General features: G+C 39.1%; 1 protein-coding gene across 1 annotated transcript in view; it reads left to right on the top strand.

Moving 5' to 3' along the window:
• Positions 1–22,418, top strand: part of ttc28 (tetratricopeptide repeat domain 28) — a 180,463-nt gene extending 158,045 nt beyond the window's left edge. The window contains exons 18-32 of the mRNA XM_026176900.1: positions 6,925–7,111; positions 8,878–9,018; positions 10,190–10,334; positions 10,455–10,634; positions 10,793–11,361; positions 11,451–11,698; positions 12,365–12,489; positions 13,726–13,803; positions 13,898–14,057; positions 14,562–14,638; positions 16,045–16,068; positions 16,355–16,484; positions 19,850–19,957; positions 20,059–20,686; positions 20,768–22,418. Coding sequence (XP_026032685.1) covers positions 6,925–7,111; positions 8,878–9,018; positions 10,190–10,334; positions 10,455–10,634; positions 10,793–11,361; positions 11,451–11,698; positions 12,365–12,489; positions 13,726–13,803; positions 13,898–14,057; positions 14,562–14,638; positions 16,045–16,068; positions 16,355–16,484; positions 19,850–19,957; positions 20,059–20,686; positions 20,768–21,878 — 3,911 coding nt within the window. The 3' untranslated portion in view covers positions 21,879–22,418. The remainder of the gene's footprint in view (positions 1–6,924; positions 7,112–8,877; positions 9,019–10,189; positions 10,335–10,454; positions 10,635–10,792; positions 11,362–11,450; positions 11,699–12,364; positions 12,490–13,725; positions 13,804–13,897; positions 14,058–14,561; positions 14,639–16,044; positions 16,069–16,354; positions 16,485–19,849; positions 19,958–20,058; positions 20,687–20,767) is intronic.
• Positions 22,419–24,232: the final 1,814 nt, after the last annotated feature.

Genomic DNA, 24,232 nt, shown 5'->3' with positions numbered 1-24,232 from the left:
GCACAGCCTCTCTGATTGGTGGATTCAAATTCAGCAGCTCCCAGGCTGACCTAGAAACTTACTTCTCTCTCCCTGTGTGTGTGTGTGTGTGTGTGTGTGTGTGTGTGTGTGTGTGTGTGTGTGTGTGTGTGTGTGTGACAGAGAGAGAGAGAGAGAGAGAGAGAGAGAGAGAAAGGCTTTTAATGGGATGATCTCATTCTAAGATTTAAATTCAATATATTTAGACTGGTTGACTGAATTGGATCTTGTGTGTGGGTCTCTCTGTGCATGTGTGTTTCCTCATGTGTACATATTTGTGATTGTGTGGCTGTAATAAATTTTTTTGCAGATTTTTGTCATTTAACAAGTATATTTGAGGGACCCTCAGCATGTTCAGCATTTTTTCAGCTGTCCATTTTGCTTTTCCAATTTTTCTGTTTAACTTATTACTATTGTGCTAAATCATACTGTTTCTGCTATTTTATAAGATTTGTGCTTAATATACTATTTCTGCTTTTATAGGATTTGTGCTTAATATAGTATTTCTGCTAAATGTAGTATTTATGCTTAATCATACTATTTCTGCTTTTCATAGTATTTGTGCTTAATATAGTATTTCTGCTAAATTTAGTATTTCTGATTAATTATAGTTTTTCTACTAAATCATAGTACAGTATTTCTGCTTTTTATGGGATTTGTGCTAAAACAAAGTATTTCTACTAAATGTAGTATTTGTGCTTAATCATACCATTTCTGCTTTTTATAGGATTTGTGCTTAATATAGTATTTCTGCTAAATTATAGTATTTCTGCCAAATTATAATATTTGTGCTAAAACATAGTCTCAATTTAAAATTACAATATTCATAGTTCATCACAGTGTCTCTGGTAAATCACAATATTTCTGCTCTGTTGTACTATTTTTCTAAATCATAGTGTTTCTGTAATGTTTAAGTATTTTTGGCTAAATATATTCTTTCTGTTATCTTATACTATTTCTCCTAAATTCTTGTATTTTTGAGAAGTTATCATGTTTCTGGTAAGTTACAATATTTCTGCTAAATTCTGCTATGCTATTGTATTTCTGCCAAGTATTATGTTTCCTCTAAGATATTGCAGTTCTGCTAAGTTATTCCATTTTAGCAAACTTCTTTTGCTTCTGCAAAGTTTTTACAATTTCTGCAACTTTTCAGCTTTTTCAGCTACTTTTTGCATACAGCTTCAGCTTTAAGCATCCACACTGCATTTTCGCAGGAAATGCAAATTTTTCTAGTTCTTTATACTTTATTATTCCAGTTGCTTCCGTACACTTTTTGGCACTTAACTACTTCCACAATTTTCAGCCGATTTTCACCGTTCAAATTTTAAACTATTCTGCTATTTCTGCTAATGATCGCTATGACTTTTGCTATTTTTTGCTATTATACTTTTTAAAATATTCCACTTTTTTCCTTTAATTTGTCCCATTGAAATGAATGGAAAACTTCCAAAATTCTGCTAAATTTTGCTTGTTTTTGAAACTTAACTACTTCCTCATACTTTCGCCTAGAAAAACCATTCAAACTTTAAAATGTTCACAAATTATTGGGCTATTCATGTATGATTCAGCTTTTTCAAATCTTTTACTGTTTTACTTTTATGCCTCTTAAAGTTTTGAGTTGCAAAATTGTGATTTTTCACAAAATACATGCGTTGTTATGGTTGCTATGCTCTTGGCTTCCAGTGTGTCACTGAAGCTTTTGCAGTCTTCTCTTCATGTCCGAACAACTGTTTGCTACTTGCTCAGTTTTTACTCAACTTCCACAAATTATACATCAAAACGTAGGTATTTTTGCTGGCTTTCAGAAAATGTCACCATCATTGTTGTGGGATTTATAGAATTTTGGCAAATCTCCTCAGACTAACACAAGGTCAGAAAACTCTCCATATAAAGTCAATGGAGAGTTTGTTCAAAATCACCGCTGGATTTCTGTAATGAGAGGCATATTCGAATCGTCATATCTCCTTAACGAAGCAAAGTTAAGACATGAGGCTTGTCCCGGTATATCTTCAGACACTCGTGACGCTCACAATTCAAGAATTTCTTTCTCACCTATTACCGTTCTGAAATGAGTTGGACTTGTTTGAGGGTAGGAAATTTGTCCTTCGCTCAGATTTCTTCAGATTTCAAACCCTGGAAATGAACCACTTTTTTCTCTCGTCATAACTTTTTGTTGGATTTCCACAGAGACCTGAAAATTTCCATGATTGTTCACCAAAGCCTGCTGTCTCTTACGGTGAAAGAATGATATCGATACTCCAAATAGATTTAGAGTTAGAAAGCGTTGTTTGAGGGCAAGTCAAGGCAGTTTTTGCTTCGCTCTGCTCAGTTATGGTGCATTAGAAGTCAAATATCTTTAATAATTCATATTTTAATGATAAATTGTTAACACTGGAAGATTCCCCCATCTCTTCTGAACAAAACGGTGTAAGAATGACCGCTCTAGCCCCTACGGTTAGGAAATTATGGTCATTTGTTTGAGGGGAGTCGTCACTATGAGAAATAGGCTGCAATAATCCTGTGCCTCTCTGTCCTGTGTGTGTAAAAAGATGCACCTGTTTTGGCGGGAAAACGTAAACAGCCACTCTGATTGGTGGATTTAAATTCGGCAGCTCTCTCCCTCTGTGTCTGTCTGTGTGTGTGTGTGTGTGTGTGTGTGTGTGTGTGTGTGTGTGTGTGTGTGTGTGTGTGTGTGTGTGTGTGTTTAGTGGGAGAGAGAGGACCCTGCCCTTATTTGGCAGCATGTCATTGTAGGATTTAAATTGAATATAGTTAGACTGGTTGACTGGATTAGAGCCTGTGTTTGTGTGTCCCTCTCTGCATTTGTGTTTCAATATGCCTCCATATTTGTAATTTTGTAAGTTATTACTATTCTGCTAAATCATAGTATTTCTGCTTTTCATAGGATTTGTGCCTAATATAGTATTTCTGCTAATTTATAGTATTTCTGCTTTTTATACTATTTGTGCTAAAACATAGTATTTCTACTAAATGTAGTACTTATGCTTAATCATACGATTTCTGCTTTTTATAGGATTTGTGCCTAATATAGTATTTCTGCTTTTTATAGGATTTGTGCTTAATATAGTATTTCTGCTAAATTATAGTATTTCTCTCAAATTATAGTATTTGTGCTAAAACATAGTATTTCTACTAAATGTAGTATTTATGCTTAATCATAGTATTTCTATATATTTCTGCCAGGTCCCCAGGCAGCCAATCATATCTGAGGGCTGAGGAATTCAAATCCACAAATCAGGGCCTGCACGGCTTCCCAGCCAGCCAATCATATATGTGGCCTCAGCCATTCAAATTTGCATATTGGGGAATTCGTGGCTTCTAAGTCAACAAGTCATCCATGTCATATATCTCTAAAAATTCATATTTTAATGATAAATTGTCAACACTTGAAGATTCCCCAATCACTTCTGAACAAAACGGTGTAAGAATGACCGCTCTAGCCCCTACGGTTAGGAAATTATGGTCATTTGTTTGAGGGGAGTCCTCACTATGAGAAATAGACTGCAATAATCCTGTGTCTCTCTGTGCTGCGTGTGTAAACAGAAGCACCTGTTTTGGCGGGAAAAAGTACACAGCCACTCTGATTGGTGGATTCAAATTCAGCAGCTCTCTCCCTCTTTGTGTTTGTGTGTGCGTGTGTGTGTGTGTGTGTGTGTGTGTGTGTGTGTGTGTGTGTGTGTGTGTGTGACAGAGAGAGAGAGAGAGAGAGAGAGAGAGAGAGAGAGAGAAAGCCTTTTAATGGGATGATCTCATTGTAAGATTCAAATTCAATATATTTAGACTGGTTGACTGAATTGGATCTTGTGTGTGTGTCTCTCTGTGCATGTGTGTTTCCTCATGTGTACATATTTATAATTGTGTGGCAGTCATAAATTTTTTTGCAGATTTTTGTCATTTAACAAGTATATTTGAGGGAACCTCAGCATGTTCAGCATTTTTTCAGCTGTCCATTTTGCTTTTCCGATTTTTCTGTTTAACTTATTACTATTGTGCTAAATCATACTATTTCTGCTATTTTATAAGATTTGTGCTTAATATACTATTTCTGCTTTTATAGGATTTGTGCTTAATATAGTATTTCTGCTTTTTATAAGATTTGTGCTTAATATAGTATTTCTACTAAATGTAGTATTTATGCTTAATCATAGTATTTCTGCTTTTTATAGGATTTGTGCTTAATATAGTATTTCTGCTTTTTATAAGATTTGTGCTTAATATAGTATTTCTGCTAAATGTAGTATTTATGCTTAATCACACTATTTCTGCTTTTCATAGGATTTGTGCTTAATATACTATTTCTGCTTTTTATAGGATTTGTGCTTAATATAGTATTTCTGCTAAATTTAGTATTTCTGATTAATTATAGTTTTTCTACTAAATCATAGTACAGTATTTCTGCTTTTTATGGGATTTGTGCTAAAACAAAGTATTTCTACTAAATGTAGTATTTATGCTTAATCATACCATTTCTGCTTTTTATAGGATTTGTGCTTAATATAGTATTTCTGCTAAATTATAGTATTTCTGCCAAATTATAATATTTGTGCTAAAACAAAGTCTTAATTTAAAATTACAATATTCATAGTTCATCACAGTGTCTCTGGTAAATCACAATATTTCTGCTCTGTTGTACTATTTTTCTAAATCATAGTGTTTCTGTAATGTCTAAGTATTTTTGGCTAAATATATTCTTTCTGTTATCTTATACTATTTCTCCTAAATTCTTGTATTTTTGAGAAGTTATCATGTTTCTGGTAAGTTACAATATTTCTGCTAAATTCTGCTATGCTATTGTATTTCTGCCAAGTATTATGTTTCCTCTAAGATATTGCAGTTCTGCTAAGTTATTCCATTTTAGCAAACTTCTTTTGCTTCTGCAAAGTTTTTACAATTTCTGCAACTTTTCAGCTTTTTCAGCTACTTTTTGCATACAGCTTCAGCTTTAAGCATCCACACAGCATTTTCGCAGGAAATGCAAATTTTTCTAGTTTGTAATGTTGTCCATCCTGGTCACTACCAGTTAAAATCTTAACATCTTAAATTTAGTCAGCTTGACCTCTGCCCCATGTCCTTTTGTAAGTGCTACTGTCTGCAAGCCATACATTATAGCAGGCCTCACTATCCTCCTATAAACCTTTTCTTTCTGCCTGACACACATCTCCAGCCACTCCATCCTGCCTCTAACCCTTTCCACTCTTCATCCTCTTCATAGTTACCCTCACTACCTCCTTACTAATCCTCTGCACTTTGTGATTCAAGTAGCCTAAGCTGATGCATGAGGCTACCCTCAGTGACAGATGGTGAGAAGAAATGGGTATATTTGCATACTTGTCGCTTGGTGCCTGTACGCTCAGGTTTTCCTTAGGGGATAGGATTGTTTCTTTCTTGCACCTTCCAACAGTTCAGTGTGCCTGGCTTCCTTAGAGTCCCTGTATCTGCTGGGGACTCCACTGTTATACTGGAGTACACTGAAAGAAATGGCCTACTCAATGTAACCCAAGGACTGGTCTGTCCTGAACACCTGGTTTGAGTATAATGGTGTCCATTAGTACACTTAACACAGGATGCTCTAGTATGCAAGTTCATGATTGATTTCGTAATTATATTATCAGATCTCTGTCCACATGTCTTGGATACTCGGGTAAAGATAATATCAGAGCATTCAAGCGATCACTACTTGGTACTGAGTTGGATCAGGTCTCACGTGTGATGGGGATGATGCTGGACAGGCCTGATGTCCCCAGATGTGTAGTGACGATGCAGTGGGAGTGTCTGGCAGAGGCCCTGGTCTGTGAGATCTTCTACTCCCACCTCCAGCAGAACTTTTACAGCACACTAAGTGAGGCTGGAGACACTGAGTCAGAGTGGACCATGTTCCGTCCCTCCGTTACTGAGATTTTGGAGATGAGAAAAGACGTTCAGATATTTCTGTGCTTTTTTTCTAAAATAGTTGTAAATAAAATGTCCCATATTTTTAAAGGGATTAATAGGTGCATAATTATAAATGTACTGATACTGGTGTCCACTTCCAATTAAGTCAATAATCATGATTAAGTAATGCTTTAATGAGAAGTATGAAATTCAGGTTTGCAAAATCATTTGGAATTGGTCTTAACACAGCTGTTGTAGAAAGGGATTCATGTTTCCATGGGCCTGAAGAACTTTTCAGTTTAGTCATCAATAACATTTAAATAATATGACTACAGTAGTCTGTAATGGACTGGATCTATATGCACTTTTCAAGGCTTATTGATTACTTAAAGCACTGCATGCATGCAGCTTTTATAATTATCACACACACTCTACCACCTGTCCTACACCCATTCCAATGGGATGGGAAGGCATAAGAGCATGTATAAATGTTAAAAAAAAAAAAAAGCAGGGATTATATCTTTGGTATTAAAAAAACAGAGTTGTACTATCTGTGTTGTACTATGAGTTGTCATAACTGCTGTGGCATGGGATACTGAGATGTAGTGATGTTGTCATGACTTCAGTGGGAATTCATTTAAGTTCTGTGAGACAAAACCAAAAAGGGTCTTGACTGAGACGATCATCCTTAAGGTCTTTGTAATGCTAGGGTGACATTTACCACTAATTCTCTTCAAAGGGTGAACACTTTTTGCAGTCTTTCCTCCAGGGCTACCTGCAGGCTGAAATGTCACTTATATCTACATATATCAGATATGACATTTGAGGAAATTTATACTGCAAAGATGATCACTCTTTGGCTGCATGGCTTTTCCTCTAAGGGGACCCTTAAGAAACAACGACGGAAGCACCATTTAGTGTCTGCACTACATACTGCCACACACACACACACACACACACACATGCTGACAAATGGGCACACACATAGTGCTGTAACCTGCTTATGTTTTTCCTGAAACGTTACAGGTATCGTGAAGTTTAATGAGGTGTATCTTGGAGAAGCAGGACTGGAGGTGTCTGAGTTCAAGGATGGTAGTGGGAGCCCACAAAGTGGAGAAGGAGCTGTTGGAGGTTCCCTTTCTCTGGAGCAATACATCCACAATGCTAGAGAGGCTCTGGGAGTGGATAGTCATTATAACAGGTAGTGCCACCTTTGATAGATGCCAGTGAATGATTGTTACCAGCACCTTTTAACTCAATGAAGTATTTTCTTTATGCCTCATACTGCTGACATAACTTTGTAGCTGACAGTGACAACTTTATTCCATTAAACAGGTTAATGGAGCGTAATGCAGATATTTCATGGTCTCATGAGCATATGTTTAAGCCTTTCCACGAGGCTGATGTTCAAAGTTTTGTGACATGTCTTAAATCCCTGTCTGACTACTAGCACACATACAAAGAAAAATTACGTGGTTGACCAGTTGTGTTGAGCTTAACAACTATGGTAAATATGTTATTAATCACTATAGATGCATTTTCAATCTGTATTTCCCTCTGTGTATAGTACATTTTACATATCTGAAGAAAGGATAGGCTTCCAGGCAGAGTCTAGCAGTATCCAAGAGAAAGACTGTCAGCCCAGAAAACACAGGCATAAAAAAAATAATGAAAAACCTCTAATCTGGTCAAAATTGTTTCATTGGTGTGCTAAACTGTGGAACTGTTTTTAAGATCATTGTTATTAAGTCACCCTATGGTAATGTGGTACATGTCATTGTCTACAGAAGATAAATCTCAGTTATTGTAGAGATATGACTTTTCTGTCTGGGGCTAGCATGGTTAATATTTGAGGCTTTGGATGATTTGTCTTGACATTAGCTTGATGGACTCCAATTACATTTTATACAAAGAAAGAGTCAGACTGACTTTGGAGACATTGACTTTTTTTGTAGGCTTACCATGTGTTTGACATTTGAGGCTTAGAGTTAATCGGGCAATCCAAGATTTCCATGAAGTTCTGTACAAACTTTTGGAATAGATTGTAGGTGAACCTTCTCTCATTTAAACAAAAGTGAGCAAAACATGATAGAGAAGACGCATGCTTTGTGTCTGTCTTCCTTTTTTCCTGCTCTCTCCTGCCAGTTTTCTCTATTCTCAATTATACTGCCCACAACTCTCAGGCCTTGGTTGGCATAGCTGGATGACTTTGTAAATCACTACCATGTGTTGTGCCAGCAAATGTTCCCCCATACAAACTGCATCTCAACTTACTGTGAAAACCACTGCAGTGGAGTCACTGCAGCCAGCAGATTCACTACTTCTGGTGTGTGTGTGTGTGTGTGTGTGTGTGTGTGTGTGTGTGTGTGTGTGTGTGTGTGTGTGTGTGTGTGTGTGTGTGTGTGTGTGTGTGTGTGTGTGTGTGTGTTGATATTGTGGTGATTCACGCTGTTGTGTGTGGTTTATTATGAGTCCCACTCATCTAAGCATGACAAGTTTTTGCAGATACACAGCATAAAAATGTTTTCCAAACCACTAGTAGCACTTTACTGCCCTTTAGCATGTATCCAGGTATCAGAAACTGCTATTACCTTCCTGAGTGTGTAAAATCTACAGCCAGAGGATTCCATAAAAAGTTATTTTAATTCCAAGTCATCGCTCTATCACATACTGCTCCAGTAATTAATTACTACTTGTTTCTTCCTTTTGTACATTTTCCTAAGATTGTCAGTTCATTCATCAGTCTGAAACAAACTACTTTCTTCTCTCCCTTTAAGACCGCCCTCTTTTTAAGCCTGCCTTCTTTTGACTGGCTTCTGCTTGTAAACAGAATGTTTGACCATACTTATGCTTTTGAGTTGACACTGTTAGAGATATATGCATGCACCTAGCATTTTGGTTGCAATCTTTAGACAAGGCTGTATAATAGAACAATTATGTATCACTGTCTCTATTGCCATTTTGCAGAGTCTTCTCAAGTAGTGAGACAGAGAGTGAAGCTGGAGATCTGTTGGAGCAGCAGTTTGAGGAGCTGAACAAAAAACTCATCTCTGCCACAGACCCTACAGGCTATCTCCACATGGTGTCCAGAAATAATCTCTTCAACAGGTTTGACTCAGAGTTCTTGTAAACTGCGAGAGTATATTGGCTATATGTCCAGAGGGTGCTACTTTAGGTTTAGCTCTGACTTTACTTAACTTCACTGCATAGTGAGTTGGTACTGCATCTCCTCTACTACATTATTAGCAACAAGCTTTTTTCAATTTATCTTACATTGAGAGATTTGGCCAAACTAAAAGCTAACTAGTGGCTAACCAAAAATGCAAAACAAGAAAAAGAAAAAGCCCAAAGTTCTAATTTTAATTCCAAAACAGATGATAGACAGGCAATGGGGAAAATAAAACAGGTAAAGAATAACCAAGTTCATGAATCATAGCAAAAGGTCATAAACAAGGACCACAAGAAACTGCTGGATCACTTGGCTCCAAAGAAAACAGGACAGTCTATGAAGTGTGAACTAACGGACAGGAGGTGTGCATGTATACTGTACATTGGGAAGGCTGGCTGGATAACTGGACACAGGCAAGACAAATTTGAATCAAGTCAGTACCCCAGACGATTACTAAGAAGGGACAAATGATAACGACAGGAAGTGAACCTGACATAAGTCCAAAATGACCAAGAATAACTCAATAATACAGTATTTAAACAGAAATCTACAACTATGAGAAGTCCATTTTTCACAACTTTTTTTTCCCACTACATTTAAACATAACACAAACTCTACAAGGTGTTGCTACACAACGAATAATTTAAACATTTAAAACATTTTGAAACATGCAGTGAAAAATCGGATCTAATTGGAAACTAAACAGATCATCATGATACAAAATATGGGCACAAAATATTGCAGTTGCAGTCATAATACAAAGGTCTTCATAGGATTAGATACATTTAACTTGTAAGAAGCTGTATGCATAGGAACTTGAAGGGAAACAAAAACATTGCAAATATGTTTTTATAGTTACTTGAATTTGCAAAACTTCTGTTCATTGTGACAAAAAAGGAAATGTTAAACTATAACACATTACTCAAAATCCTGATGAGCAAGTTAGCAAGCTAACATTACCATTCAGTTAATATCACCAGTGCTTAAGTAGAGCTTCATAGAGCTGCATGACTATAACATCATCATGATTATAGGTTCATAGCTGTTTTCAAACAGGATAACTATATGTTGGAGTGTATTACATTTCTTGTGTATTTCTGCCTCTAATAGAAGCTGTCAGAGCATGACGAGTCTGTACAGTACCACTGTATCTCCAGTAAAGGACGGCTTATCTTCTCCCCTCTTCAGACCAAGTAACACTGGCAAACCTCCTCTGCGGGCCCTTTATGACTTGCTCATAGCGCCAATGGAAGGGGTATGTATGTGTGTCTCCAAGGAAAGACTTATATTTCAATTCACGATTTGAATTTGTCTTCTTTATGGTTTTTCACACAAATCTGTGTGTTACGATTGCCCTCCACCTCTCTCTATACAGGGCCTGATGCACAGTAGTGGACCCGTGGGTAGACACAGACAACTTGTGTTAGTTCTGGAGGGAGAATTATACCTAATTCCATTTGCCTTGCTCAAAGGCAGCTCCTCTAATGAGTACCTGTATGAAAGGTTCAGTCTAATTTCTGTACCTTCTTTAGCCAGCCTGGGAGCAACAATAAAGGTAAGTCATTTTGGTACCCTTTGATTTCTGATAATCGATGTAAAGTAACATATATTGTATTTGTCAAACTATTCCGACATATGTGTTTATTCAATTAATTATTTAAAATATTTATTGCTTATTATAATATTTCTGTATCAAATGTGTTCAAACTGCAGCCTCATGCTCGACGCAGTGGACACTTATTTTGTCCAGATGGAGGCTCAATGGCTGCAGTGGTCGGTGCACCTCATTTGCCACCGAGTGTCATGGACCGTTGGCTATGGGGGCCCTTACCCTCAGCCCAAGAGGAAGCCCTGTGGCTGGGAGAGCAGCTGGGATGTCATCCCCTAACGGGAGCCAATGCCACAAAGGATCGCATTTTAGCAGCTCTGAGTCAAGCAGAGTGTGTTCACTTTGCCACACATATATCTTGGAAGCTTGCAGCTTTGGTCCTTGCCCCTAGCCAAGAGCATGCTGGAGGAGATGGGGCAGGTGGCCGACCAAAGGAGAAATCACCCCGCAGGATGTCAGTGTCAGGCGAAGCAGCAGATCAGGGTGGAAAAGTGAAGGGTTTGTTTTCAAAGAGCAGCCCAGAGAGACTCAGAGGAGCAGATGAAAGGAGTGAGGATGGTGAAAGTGTGTGTGAGGTAGAGAGTATCTGTGATAGTCCACCACTTCAAGATTTCCTTCTTACTGCTGCTGATATACTGGACCTTTGTCTGACTGTCAAACTGGTGGTCCTGAGGTATAACTATTCACAGATTTGGTTTTTTACACAGGCTTTTCTTAGCTTTTGACTGTCCCATGTAACTCTTTGACCCTTTGCCACCTCAGGTTGTACCCAGAGTCCGGCAGCAAGGTAACAGCAGATGGAGTTGTGGGGTTGACTCGAGCGTTCTTGGCTGCAGGGGTCCAGTGTGTGTGTGTCTCTTTGTGGCCTGTGCCAGTAGCTGCCTCTAAACTGTTCACACACACCTTCTACACAGCTCTTCACAATGGGACCAAAGCCAGTGCAGCTCTGACGGAAGCCATGAAGACACTGCAGAGCAGCAAGCACTTCTCACACCCCTCCAACTGGGCTGGTTAGCAAACAATCATTAATGTAAAATACTAAAGCTTGACTCAGTTGCTTTGAGCCACAGCACGCAGACACAAGAGGAGTAGCTGTAAAATATAGTGGAGCATTTATCAGCTAACCAATTTCTTCGTTCAAATGAGCTAAAAGGAACCAATTAGTTTGTACAACTTAGCAATGTCAATGTCTGAGATATGTTAGATGATACGTAAACGCTATAAACTAAAAAAAAGAATAATTGTTGTGGCCACTGTATCCAATATGGCAAGTCTGTTGGGGTGTTACTGGTCAGCAGTGATATGTGTGTTCAAGCAAGGTATGAGAAAGAGCAAACCATGAACTAGAAGTGGGCGGATCAATCCAATTATCGATAGCATTGATACCAATGCTGGTATTGATTTTGGGTCGATACTAGTACAGCAGGATCAACACTTTGTTTCTATTCTTCAAGTTTATTATGTAGCCCACTGTGTTACATAAGTTATTTACTGGCGATGAAAATTTTACCTTAAACATGTCATGCCTATTTTATTCATAACTTACAGCACATTTAAACAACAGAAGCTAACCCAAGGTGCTTTGGAGACGGCTACATTTACATTTCAGAACTCCAAAAAACACAGTTTCAATATGCACGAGAAACCGAAAGATGTGTTTTGTTGTATTTTTTTAGGTTACATGCTTATTGGCAATGATGTAAAGCTGAACAGTCCCATGTCACTGGTTGGCCAAGCCCTGGTAGAGATCCTTCAGTACCCAGAGAGGGCCAGGGATGCCCTGAGAGTGTTGTTACACTTGGTAAGACTTCTTCAAACTTTGCAGTCTCGCTTTCTCTATTAGTTCTCTATTAGTAAGTTTAAAATTCAAAAGATGAATTTAGATATCAGTTCAATAAAACGACAGCCGATTTGTCATAAATACTACTGGAAAATCTTAAATGAGCATGACTTTAATCACTTTAATTAGAAATGTGGCTTTTATTTTTTGTCAGAGCATCCAAAGATTAACTATTGTAAAGATCACAAATGTGAATACTGGCTTAACTGCTTTTTATAGCAGTTATTTTATGTCATTTAATTAAAGACTGTTGATTGAAAAAAGTTTTTAAAAACCCATATGAAAACATTATATTAAGTTTAGATAATTCATACTGAGCTATTTTAATGACTTTATGACTTTGCATCAAAGAAGTATTGAACAATAAAGAAAGTCATTACATTCAGCGCAAGGTCTGTGTGAACGTGTTAACCTACTTTGACAGCAAATTGCTTTTTTTCTGCAGTGCTTCTTATCTCTACCCCTCTTGATTTGGGGACATCACTTTCCCTCCATCTAAGGAAAAAGAATTCAAATGTGACAGACTGGGGAGACTATACTTAGCTCTCATGAAGATCAATAAAAATCTAATACAGTGAATCATAACTTTAGTTATCATCATCAGACTTCCATCAGAGCATGTTGCCGAAATTTCACAGTCATTGCGGTTCCAGCATGCTGGTGTTAGCTGATACCTTAGAGCATTATGGTCACGTCTGGCTCTAAATAGCATGGCAGGGGGGTAAAATGCTAACCTAACATTAAAGCCTTAAAGATGCAGAGTCCAGAATGATGTCAGTGAGTGCTGCCATTGTGGCTACGGTCCTCTTTTATGGAATAAAGTGCAGTATGAATGTGTGAATGAGGCTTGTAGTAGAGCTTAGACTAGAAAACTGCTGTATAAATATCACTCCACAATCCACGCACAGAGATCTGAGGTATCAATGAGAAATGGTAAAGCTATTTTCTGGTGAATTCTGGAATTAAAATGCTTCTTAAGGAAGCACCCATGATTGTGTTCAACACAAAGAAAACATCTTGATTGCTAATGAAATGCATGATTATCAATCAAGATGTTTTCTTTTAATTTTCTTTCAGTTTTGTCCTGTCCAGAAAATGTTAAATTGTTTGTGAATGGCACCTCAAAACACATTTTTCCCACATCTGAACATTCCAGTCTGATTAAATAACACAATTTGTGCCTGTTTCTGTCCACAGGTTGAGAAATCACTACAGCGCATTCAGAGTGGCCAGTGTAACCCAATGTACACATCGCAGCAAAGTGTGGAGAATAAGGTCTGTGTGTTGGTCTTTCCTTCTCCTTCTCTTTAAATGTCAACCTTTGTGTATTCTCTGTTCATGTCCACATGTCTCCTCTGTGCTGGGTAAGGTCGGCGGGGTGCCTGGGTGGCAGGCCCTACTCTCTGCAGTGGGTTTTCGGTTGGACTTCTCTGGTAGTGTTGCTGGACTCCCTGCGGCAGTTTTTTTTCCTATGTCAGATCCTGGGGATCGACTGCAGCAGTGCAGTACCACTCTACAGTCACTGCTTGGTAACAGAGTTTTTCCATTATTCAAAACATCTCCTATCAGTCATACTGATAAAATCATATTTGTTTAATGTACAGTATCTCACAAAAGTGAGTACAACCCTCACATTTTTGTAAAAATGTTATTATATCTTTTCATGGGACAACACTGAAGATATGACACTTTGATATAATGCAAAGTACTCAGTGTACAGCTTGTACAACAGTGTAAATTTGCTGTCCCCTCTAAATAATTTAACACACAGCCATTATTGCCTTTACATTGTATCAAACTATCATATCTTCAGTGTTGTCCCATGAAAAGATGTAACGAAATATTTACAAAAATGTGAGGGGTGTACTCACTTTTGCAAGATACCCTATATTAGCAAGAGAATAATTCAGATTATATTTTTATTTCAACTTATAGCTCTTTTGTAAAATGTTACACTAGGTTGTATTAGTTGTTCGTGATCAAGATATGACAGTGCTATAGAAATTTCTGATTAACTTTCTGTGCATCCCCAGGTCTTACTCCTCCAGCCTTACAGGCACTCTGTAAGCTGGTCACAGCATCTGAGGCTGGAGAACAGCTCATTCATAAGGTACTATCATGTTGGACAGGTGGTCATGACAGTGGTTGAAGAACTACGCACATCAAAAAATAAGATCTCCCTCCACCACCTGTTTTTATTCTTGGCCTTTACCTAAGTAACGTTGAGAGTTCCAAGCTCAAAAAGCTGGGGGATGGTATTATTGTGTTGCTTAAACTTGGGTGCTCTACCAGAGGCCTCGGAGTTTGGGTGTTCTATTTTAGCTGTACCAGGGGCTGAAGGACCAACTGGTGCAGATGCACTCTTCTGAACAGAGACCTCTGTTTTGGGGTTACAGCTCCTAATGTTTCTATTACCATTGGGACAACTTTGGACTTTACCTTCCACATCTACTCCAGTTTCTCCTCCTGGCCCTGGTAACTCTCTATTTTCTTGTGGCCCTTCTTCCCAGTGTTGCTGTCCACCACTATGTCATGTTGGTTGGCCAGTAGCTGCTTGTCTGTCTGGAACTCAAAGTCCGACATGACCATACCCCTATTATTCTTAACCACCTTTGCAGTGCCTCCCCCCCCCTCCCCCCATCTGAAAGTGGGGACTTTTAGTCCATATGCAGCTCAGATGTTCCTGTACACTATTCAAGGCACTGAGTCATAGGCTGAGTCTTATGGTCAATCCAGGCAGAGCTCCGGTCGGCTTGCCTGATCTTAGAGTCCTGGTGTAAAAACAGCAATTCTGTCATTGTAGGTAGCTAAGCGTCATCTAGTTCACTTCCAATGCTTCTTCTATCAGGGTCGGCTCATTGTGTCCACACTGCTCACTCATTCCCACTGGGTTGTAGCCTCTCAACCTCTAGCTTTGATAGTAACTGTGTTCTACTGATGTTGCACCATTAATTGATGCCCTGAGCTATTAGGTGCTTCTTAGTCAGTGAGGATGTTATATTTCTATTCATCCATAGTTCCCACATGCATTGCATATATACAGAAAGAGAGAGATTTCCATTTTTTTCCATAACTGTAGGGAAGTAAAATTTACTGAATATGGTTAGTAATCTAGTTCATTTGCATGACTGCTTTCTGCAAACACACTCAACACTGCATGCATTGTTGTTTCCCAACCCTAGCATGCATCTGGTCAGCATGGTCATGAGATATTCTGCACACTTGTCTTTTAACCACTCATAACTAAAACAGATTGCTTGTATAGCTAGTTGGTAAAGTGCAGAGCACCCCCCACTCTTCACTCTAATTTTTCATTTTGCAGTCATTTGTTTGGTTTCATCATTCTTTGCTTGCTGTAGCCCTCCATAAATACTATATGGGTATCATCAAGAATTGCCTGCATAAGCACATCATCATTCATGCATGGCTGAGAATACAGTAATTCAAACACAACAATTACACAAAAATAAATAACTAAAGTTCTGTTTCTTCTTCTGTCATACACACCTCACAAAGGCAGTTAAAAGTGTGGCAGGAATGGTAAGTGTTTCATGATGAAACTTCTGGCTTGAGTTCAAAAGTACAACACTCGTCAAAGCAGGCACAAACACATTCAGACACTAAGATGTTTTATTTGAATATTCTTTGTGAAGTGCGTGCTTTATCTGTCCTTGTTTATTGAGAATTGTTGATTTACACTGGAGTATTTTTATTTAATACAATCCTTATATGTTCTCAAATGTGAGGTAATAAATAAGTTAAAAACTGAAAAAGTATAAACACTCATCCAGCACTCCAGTCATTATATCTTCTTTCCTCTCCATAGCTTCACCAAGTGTTGGTTCAGTTGCAGTCAGGCGACAAAGAGCAAGACTTTCCACTGGCTCCCATTCAAGTGTCAATTAGTGTGCAGCTCTGGAGGCTGCCAGGCTGCCACGAGTTCCTGGCTGCACTGGGTGAGTCATCCTTAAAAGAAACTTAGTTTCACATTTTTTTTATACCTCCTTGTCAGTGATCTACTGCATCACCCATGTCAGTTGTAAGTAAAGAAAATGTCGGTAAATACTAGCACAGAGCAAAAAATTATGTTATAATATTCAGAACATATTGAAACACATCTATATGCATTGAGCTTCTGATTAAGGTTCTTTTATAGTGTTGTTTCTTGGTTTACATTGTAAATACTTTTGTTTATCCTTTTCCATCTGTCTTTGATGCTTATATGTCTACTTATTTTCCTGTTTGTCTTTGTGTGAGCTTTCATATCACCTACTGAACACCCCTTATCAGACGCTTTTGCTTTTTACTGAATTATGTTTGTGAGAAAGGACTCAAGCTCTACAGTTAGTATGTTAAATGATAAAGTTCTTTGTAATGAATTGGAAAAACACTGAACATATATGGCTTGTTTGGAAGGGTTGTCAGAAGAAAGCCTTCTCTCTCTAAAAAGAACATGACAGCATGGCTGTTTTATTGCATCTGAACAAATAAAATAAAAAATCTGGAACAATGTCCTTTGCACAGACAAGAGCAAAGTGGAGATGTTTAGCATTAAAGAAAAGCACCACCTTCAGCAAAAACCGAACACATCATATTAGCACAAACGCCTCATACCACCATCTGTCAAATAGTCAAAGTCAAATTTATTTATATAGCACATTTAAAACAACAAATTTTGACTAAGGTGCTGAATAATTAAAGTAATCAAAAGAAATGAAAACATAGGGAGACATGATAAAAGTTAAGAAAAAGAATAATAAAATTAGAAGATTTGAGTAAGAATAAGAAAAATAAAAGTAATACAAACTCCATCCATCCATCCATCTTCATCCGCTTTGTCCGGGGCCGGGTCGCGGGGGCAGCAGCCTAAGCAAAGAGGCCCAGACCTCCCTCTCCCCAGCCACCTCCTCCAGCTTGTCCGGGGGAATACCAAGGCGTTCCCAGGCCAGCCGAGAGATATAATCTCTCCAGCGTGTCCTGGGTCTGCCCCGGGGCCTCCTCCCGGTGGGACATGCCTGGAACACCTCACCCAGGAGGCGCCTTGTCAGATGCCCGAACCACCTCAGCTGGCTCCTTTCGATACAAACTCATTTTGATTTAAAAGCCATGGAGTAAAAGTCAGTTTTCAGACAGGTTTTAAAAGTGTCCAATGTTGGGGAGGTCCTGCAGTTTGTTCCATAATTTAGGAGCAGTCATGGCAAAGGCCCGATCTCTGTGCTTTAATCAGCCAGCAGCAATTGATCCGCAGACCTTGCAGGAGTGTACCAATTTAAAAGATCAGAAAGGTATGAGGGTGCTAACCCCTGCAATACCTTAAAAACAAATAATAAAATCCTAAACCTAATTCTAAAACTAACTGGCAGCCAGTGTAATGATGCCAGTATGGAGGATATGTGTTCTCGCTTGCGTGTGCCAGTTAGTAACTGTGCTGCAGGGTTTTGGACCAGCTGTAGACAGCTAACTGATGACAGACTAATACCAGAGTAAAGACTATTACAGTAGTCGAGGTGAGATGAAATGAAGGCATGGATAGCTCTCTCAAAGTCTCTAAAACAGAGAAATGGCTTCACTTTAGCAAGTAGCCGAAGATGAAAGAAACTGATTTGATTACAGCATTAATCTGTTTGTCAAACGTTAGATTAGAGTCAAAGATAACTCCTAGGTTCCTCGCAGAAGGTTTTTTATAAATTTCTAAGGGGCCAAAGTTGCAGTGGTCACAGGAACTAAACACAATCACCTCTGCTTTCTGTTCATTTAGGTTAAGAAAGTTTAAAGTCATCCATGCCTTAACATCCTTTTTAAAAAATAAACCCATAGGGAGCATATAAATTGAAAAGAGAACTGGGCCAAGAATGGACCCCTGGGGGACCCCACAAGAAAGTGGGTTTTTTGAGGATGATGTATCCCCCAATCTAACAGAAAAGCATTGGTTGGACAGGTAAGATTTAAACCACTCCAATGCAGTCCCTTCGATTCCGACAGTGTTCAAGCCGAGAGATAAGAATCCTATGATCTACGGTCAAAGGCAGCACTGAGGTCTCATAGTATTGAAATGGCAGGATCTCCCGAGTCAGTAAAAGTTAAAAGGTCATTAAAAACTTTTACAAGAGCAGTTTCAGTGTTGTGGTGTGCTTTAAAACCAGACTGAAATACTTCACTAATGCCATTTTTATATAGAAAGTTGTGGCGCTGAAGAAGGACTAGGACTTTAGAAAGAAAAGACAATTTAGAAATTGGTCTGTAGTTGGATAAAATTGCTGGATCCATGTTTTGTTTTTTAAGAATAGGTTCCACCACAGTAGGGACTCACCCGGACTGAAGACTGCTATTGACAATAGACAGCAAACTCATGCCCACAGTGTCAAAAACATCAGCACTTTAATGACGTTAAATAGTGCTTACCAAAGCAATTTGAGGAAAATGAACGAACATCTGTGGATTGATTCCAAACGGTTCTCATGTTTCCTCATTTTTCCAATCTTGTCATTTAGGAATATGTTGGGTGCCAGGAAGCGTAACATGTTGACGATTTGACACCTAGCGTAAAATATTACGCCTCGAGAGTGAGAACGTGTTGTTTATATAGATTTTAGAGCCGTGTATACTCAAATCCAGATTATATCTTTTTCAGACAAGCCTCTGAATATTTCAGCAAGACAATGCTAAGACGCATACCGCAATTATAATGAACCCATGCTGTACAACGAACCATTGCTGTTGTACAATATGGCCAGGTGATGAACTGGCCTGTTTGCAATCCAGATTTTTGATCACCTGCAAACATCTGGCGTATCAAATGAAAAATACAACAACTGAACAACCAGCTGTTAAGTAGCTAGATTCATACATCAGACAAGACAACAGTCCACTCCAAAAATCCAGTAGCTGGTCTCTTCAGTTCCCAGACGTTTACAGACTGTTGTCAAAAGAAGAGAGTGGTAAACATGGACCTATTTCAACATTTTTTTTTTTTAGACGTGTTACTACCATCAAATTCATGCCCATGCTAATATGTTTCTTTAGATGGTACTGTACATTTTCTCAATTTAAACAATTGATATTTTTTTGTGTTCTATTGTGAATACATTATGGGTATACGAGATTTGTAAATCCTTGCATTCAGTTTTTATTCACATTTTCACAGCATCCCAACATTTTTGGGAATTGGTGGTTATATAGAATCATCATACTCATTTTGTAATCTAAAATGAATTAATAAAGTAACTAACTACTTTAGCAGTGAAGAACATAAAGCTTACTATTTGTCACTGAAGTACTCAGATTTGGCTTTTGGCTGGATTTTGTGCTCTGTCTTTGTCAGGTTTTGACCTTTGTGAAGTTGGTCAGGAGGAAGTGGTGCTGAAGACTGGAAAACAGGCCAGCAGACGCATCATGCATTTTGCCCTTCAGTCTCTTCTAGCACTGTTTGGTAAAAAATAAGTTATGACTTTGGACTTTCTCTTTTACTAAATCTTTCCCAATTTTCAACAAATTTTTCAAATCTCTCTCTCTCTCTCTCTTTTTAATCAGACTCAACAGAGCTTCCCAAGAGACTTAGCATAGACAGTTCATCCTCCCTGGAGTCTTTGTCCTCCTCCCAGTCAGCCTCCCAGCCACACTCTTTACCCCTTTCCTTAGGTTGCTACCCACCTCAACCCTCGATTTTGCCCCCCATGTGCCCTGACAGCCTTTCCTGCGATGCCATCTCAGTGTACAGCCTCAGCTCCCTTGCCTCATCTCTCAGTTTCCTGTCTAGACCTGAGCCTGCAGGAAGTGACATCATCAGCCAGCGCTCACATCAACAGCCAGAGAAGCCTTGTCAAGGCGCGGGCCTCTACACCCATTCAGGTGGTGTATCAAGAGGTCGATTGACCAGTAATGGAGGAGTATTATCGGGAGAAGGAGAGGACGAGGAGTATGCGGGGTACTCCATTATAAGCAGTGAGCCATTAGGTCGAGGAGGAAGCGAGTGTGACACTCTGCCTCTACCTGCAGGACATAGATTTGGCAGAGTTGGTGCTGGGAGAGCATCTGCCGGGCGGCATGGGTATCCTCTAACAGTTTCCTCAAAGGGAAGCATCAGCACACCTACATCTCCAATAAAAGCTCCAACGCTGCCACTAACAGTTAAGAATAACCCCAAAGTCAAGAAGGAAATGTAAGTTCAATACTTTTTGTTAAGTCAGAAAGAGTTACTCTTGAACTTCTTTTAAATGTATCTATATGTTTCATTTTCCAGCTCAACTCCTCAGCGGAAAGGAAAAGTCAGCAGCTCTGAGTCAGACCAGTCGAGCACTGAGACAGATAGCACAGTGAAATCCCAAGAGGAAAGGACAGGACCTGCAGGACAACTGGATCCCCAGGAGCTGGCCCAGAAGATCCTGGAGGAGACTGAGAGCCACATGCAAGCTGTGGAGAGCCTGCAGAAGGCAAACCTTAGAGGAAAGACACTGAAGGGAGCTGAGGGCAGAGATGAGTCTCTCAGCAGACAGAAATCGGTGTCCACTCCAACAACCCCAACTTTGACTCCTACAAATGGAGCCCAAGGGTTTCAGCCCTCTGAGACCAGTGCATTTAGCCGACCAACAAGTAGGGCAAGTCTAAAGTCTCCTCTCTCACTCTCTAGTCATCTTTCACCGCTCTCTACCTCTGTCTCAATCCCTCCTCCAACTCGGCCTAAACCACCATCTCGCTCCTCATCACTGCAGAAAATCAGCTCAGTCTACAGCAGCCAAGCTCATTCATCCCCTTCGTTATCTCTCTCAGTAAAAGATCAGGGTTCACCTCTCCCTACAGTCTCCCCAGATGTGCACATACAGGCTCAGCTCAAACTGAAATACCCCAGCTCGCCTTACACTGCCCACATCTCACCTTCACGCTCTCCTGCTGACAGTGCTCCATCCCCAGCCCTTTCCTATTCCTCCGCAGGATCTGTTTCAGCCTCTTCTAGCCCAGCAATCACCCCTAAGCTGCATCAATCCAAACAGGATAGCAAAATCCAGGCAATCCACAATTTAAAAACTTACTGGGCCAACGCCAGCCAGAAACCCAACATGCCATGTCCAGCCAGCTTACTCCGAGGTGAGAATAAAAAAATGAGTACAGTTCAGAAAGATGTTTTGGGTTTGCTGAATCTCTCACCTAGAAATGAGTCTATCAGGAAAAATGTAGGGGAACCTGAAGACCACAACACTGATGACAGACCAAATGTTCACCCAAACCTGGAGGCTAAACCACCTCCATCTCCAGCTGGCCTTCTCACACATTCTAAAGGAGGTGTCAGACTTCCCTCTGGGAATGGCTACAAGTTTCTCTCACCTGGACACTTTTTTCCATCTTCTAAATGTTAAGAATTTGAATATTTAGAGTCCTGAACACAGATTTAGGAGATCAATCTTCTGGTTAATATCTGTGCTTGTTCAATGATAAAATCTGCCCATTTTCAGTGGAAATACAACTACATTTTTAGCAATCCCTGCTGAGTTGCAGGAATGAAAAAGTACTCATTTCATACCGATGGTGATTTTACATGTTACTTTTTTGTGAAGGGATGTAAATGTTTTTGAATGTGATGACTGTGCCTTCTTCTGGAGAGAAATGGAAGGGCATAATAATTAAGAGAAGTGTTGAATCTCTAGCTTTAATTTTGTTTTTATGACTGACTAGAGGGCATGTGTCTCAATGCCTCCATGTACACTGAACAGAAATGCTTTTAACCTGCAGTCTGCTTACTGAATGAACATTTTACATCAGCCTAAATGCTTGCTTTCTTTGTACTGGCCTGGATTCAATCTTGAGTTATTGTTTAATAATTATTGTTTAATGTCATTACTGTTGGTTACTGATGTCATTTATTTTGAGTGTTTTCTAATTATTATTAATATAATCGTCACACAATTTATAAATACAATTAAAACAATGAAGAAGTAAAGACAACTTTTTGATATTTTATGCTAGTTTGGTTTCATGTGTGATTGCCAGCATGGTGCCCAAGTATTTATCTGATTTTATAACATGCAGTTTTGCTCCTTGCTTTGTCTTGCTTTGATCACATACAGCAATGTTCTATAATGAAAAAAATCTTCACACATTCTTTTTACTTATAATAAAAGCAAAATAGTAAATCTAGTTAAAAAGGGGGGGTAAAGGGAAGAATTGTGAATGTAATTCTTAACGTATTATAAGGATATACTGGATATTTATGAAACCATTTGTAGATACAGATATTAAAAGTGTTTAAAGAGTACAAGCTAACCAGGTGCAATACCGGTACTTGAATTAGTAATAAAAAAAATTAATATTTTCTAAACCACATTATTGCATATTAGACACTTTAAATTAGCCATCATTGTCTTATGTGCTCTTAGGTATTCCAGTACTTTTCGTTAGTAATAGATATTTACTTTGGACTTTTTAATGCAGGGCTTTTGTTTGTACTAAAGTATTTTTATAGTCTATTATGAGTACTTTTACTTCAGCAGCTTATCTTAATAGTTTCTTCACCATTGCTCTACTCTTAACACAGTACAGTAAATATTTATAGAGCTTTTATGATACTTAACAGTAACAAATGTCTTATTGTTCATAGTGTTCTTTTAATTTCCAGTGTTATTTAGAGTTCATGCTAATGCTCTTACAGTGATTCAATTTAGTGCAGTTTTGCAAAATATGAAAAAAATGGCACAGTCGTCAGTGCCTCACAGCAATAAGGTCCTAGGTTCAAATCCAGTCTGTCTGGAGTTTGCACTTTGTCGCCATGTCTCCATGGGTTCTCACCAGGTACTCAGACTTCTTCCTACAGTCCAAAAACATTCACAGGTTAGGTTAATTTGTGATTCTAAATTGGCCAATGGATGTGAGTTTTAGATTGAGTGGTTGTCTGTCTCTCCATATTGGCCCTATTATATATTTGCAACCTATCCAGGATATACCCTGTTAAGGGCTTTGTGCTATGAGATATCAGAATGATTTCCTTATGGCAGCGAGGTTCAATCAGTCTGAGGGAGAAGGAGGTCTGCTGCCTCAGAAATTAGTGGAACAGGTGTGATGGGCTGTACATGATGTAGCAGTTTGTTTAGTGACCTCCTGTCCCTCACTGACTCAAACATCTCCAAATTTTTTACAGCCTTGCGGATGAGTTTGTTGATCCTGCTGGCATCTTTGGCACTCAGGTCCCCCCAGCAGACGACAGCAAAATAGATGGCACTCACTACCACTACGCACAAGTACCTGTATCTGTCCACTGTCCCCACCTACTCACCCATAAGGTTGAATGGCCTAGTCGCAGTTTATTTCCTCCAGAAGTCAACCACCATCTCTTTTGTCTTGTTGACATTCAGAAGGAGTCTGAATGTCCTGCCCACCCTTAATACACCCAACTAATGCAGTGTCTTCTGAGAGACAGTTACCAATCGAGGAGAATGTAGAATTGGCGACTCCCATCCTGAGCAGCTTTTCACAGAAGTGGCTTGATGGTATTAATGGTATAAGTCACTGGAAAAATCAAAGAATATGATTCTCACAGTTCAACCAGTACTATCCAGGTAAGCATGCTGCAACAGGTAGATAACAGAATCATCCACCCCCACCTGAAAGATGTTTCACCTGCAAGCTAAGCTGAGCAAGAATCAGTCTCTCCAACACCTTCATAACATGACGACAAGGCAACTGGGCTGAAGTCATTAAGGCCAGAAGAGGTGGCTTT

Source organism: Astatotilapia calliptera, chromosome 7 (genome assembly GCF_900246225.1).
Source record: "Astatotilapia calliptera chromosome 7, fAstCal1.2, whole genome shotgun sequence".
Lineage (NCBI taxonomy): Eukaryota > Metazoa > Chordata > Actinopteri > Cichliformes > Cichlidae > Astatotilapia > Astatotilapia calliptera.
The sequence above is the reverse complement of the archived record's forward strand: the minus strand, read 5'-3'. Positions and strand labels throughout refer to the sequence as shown.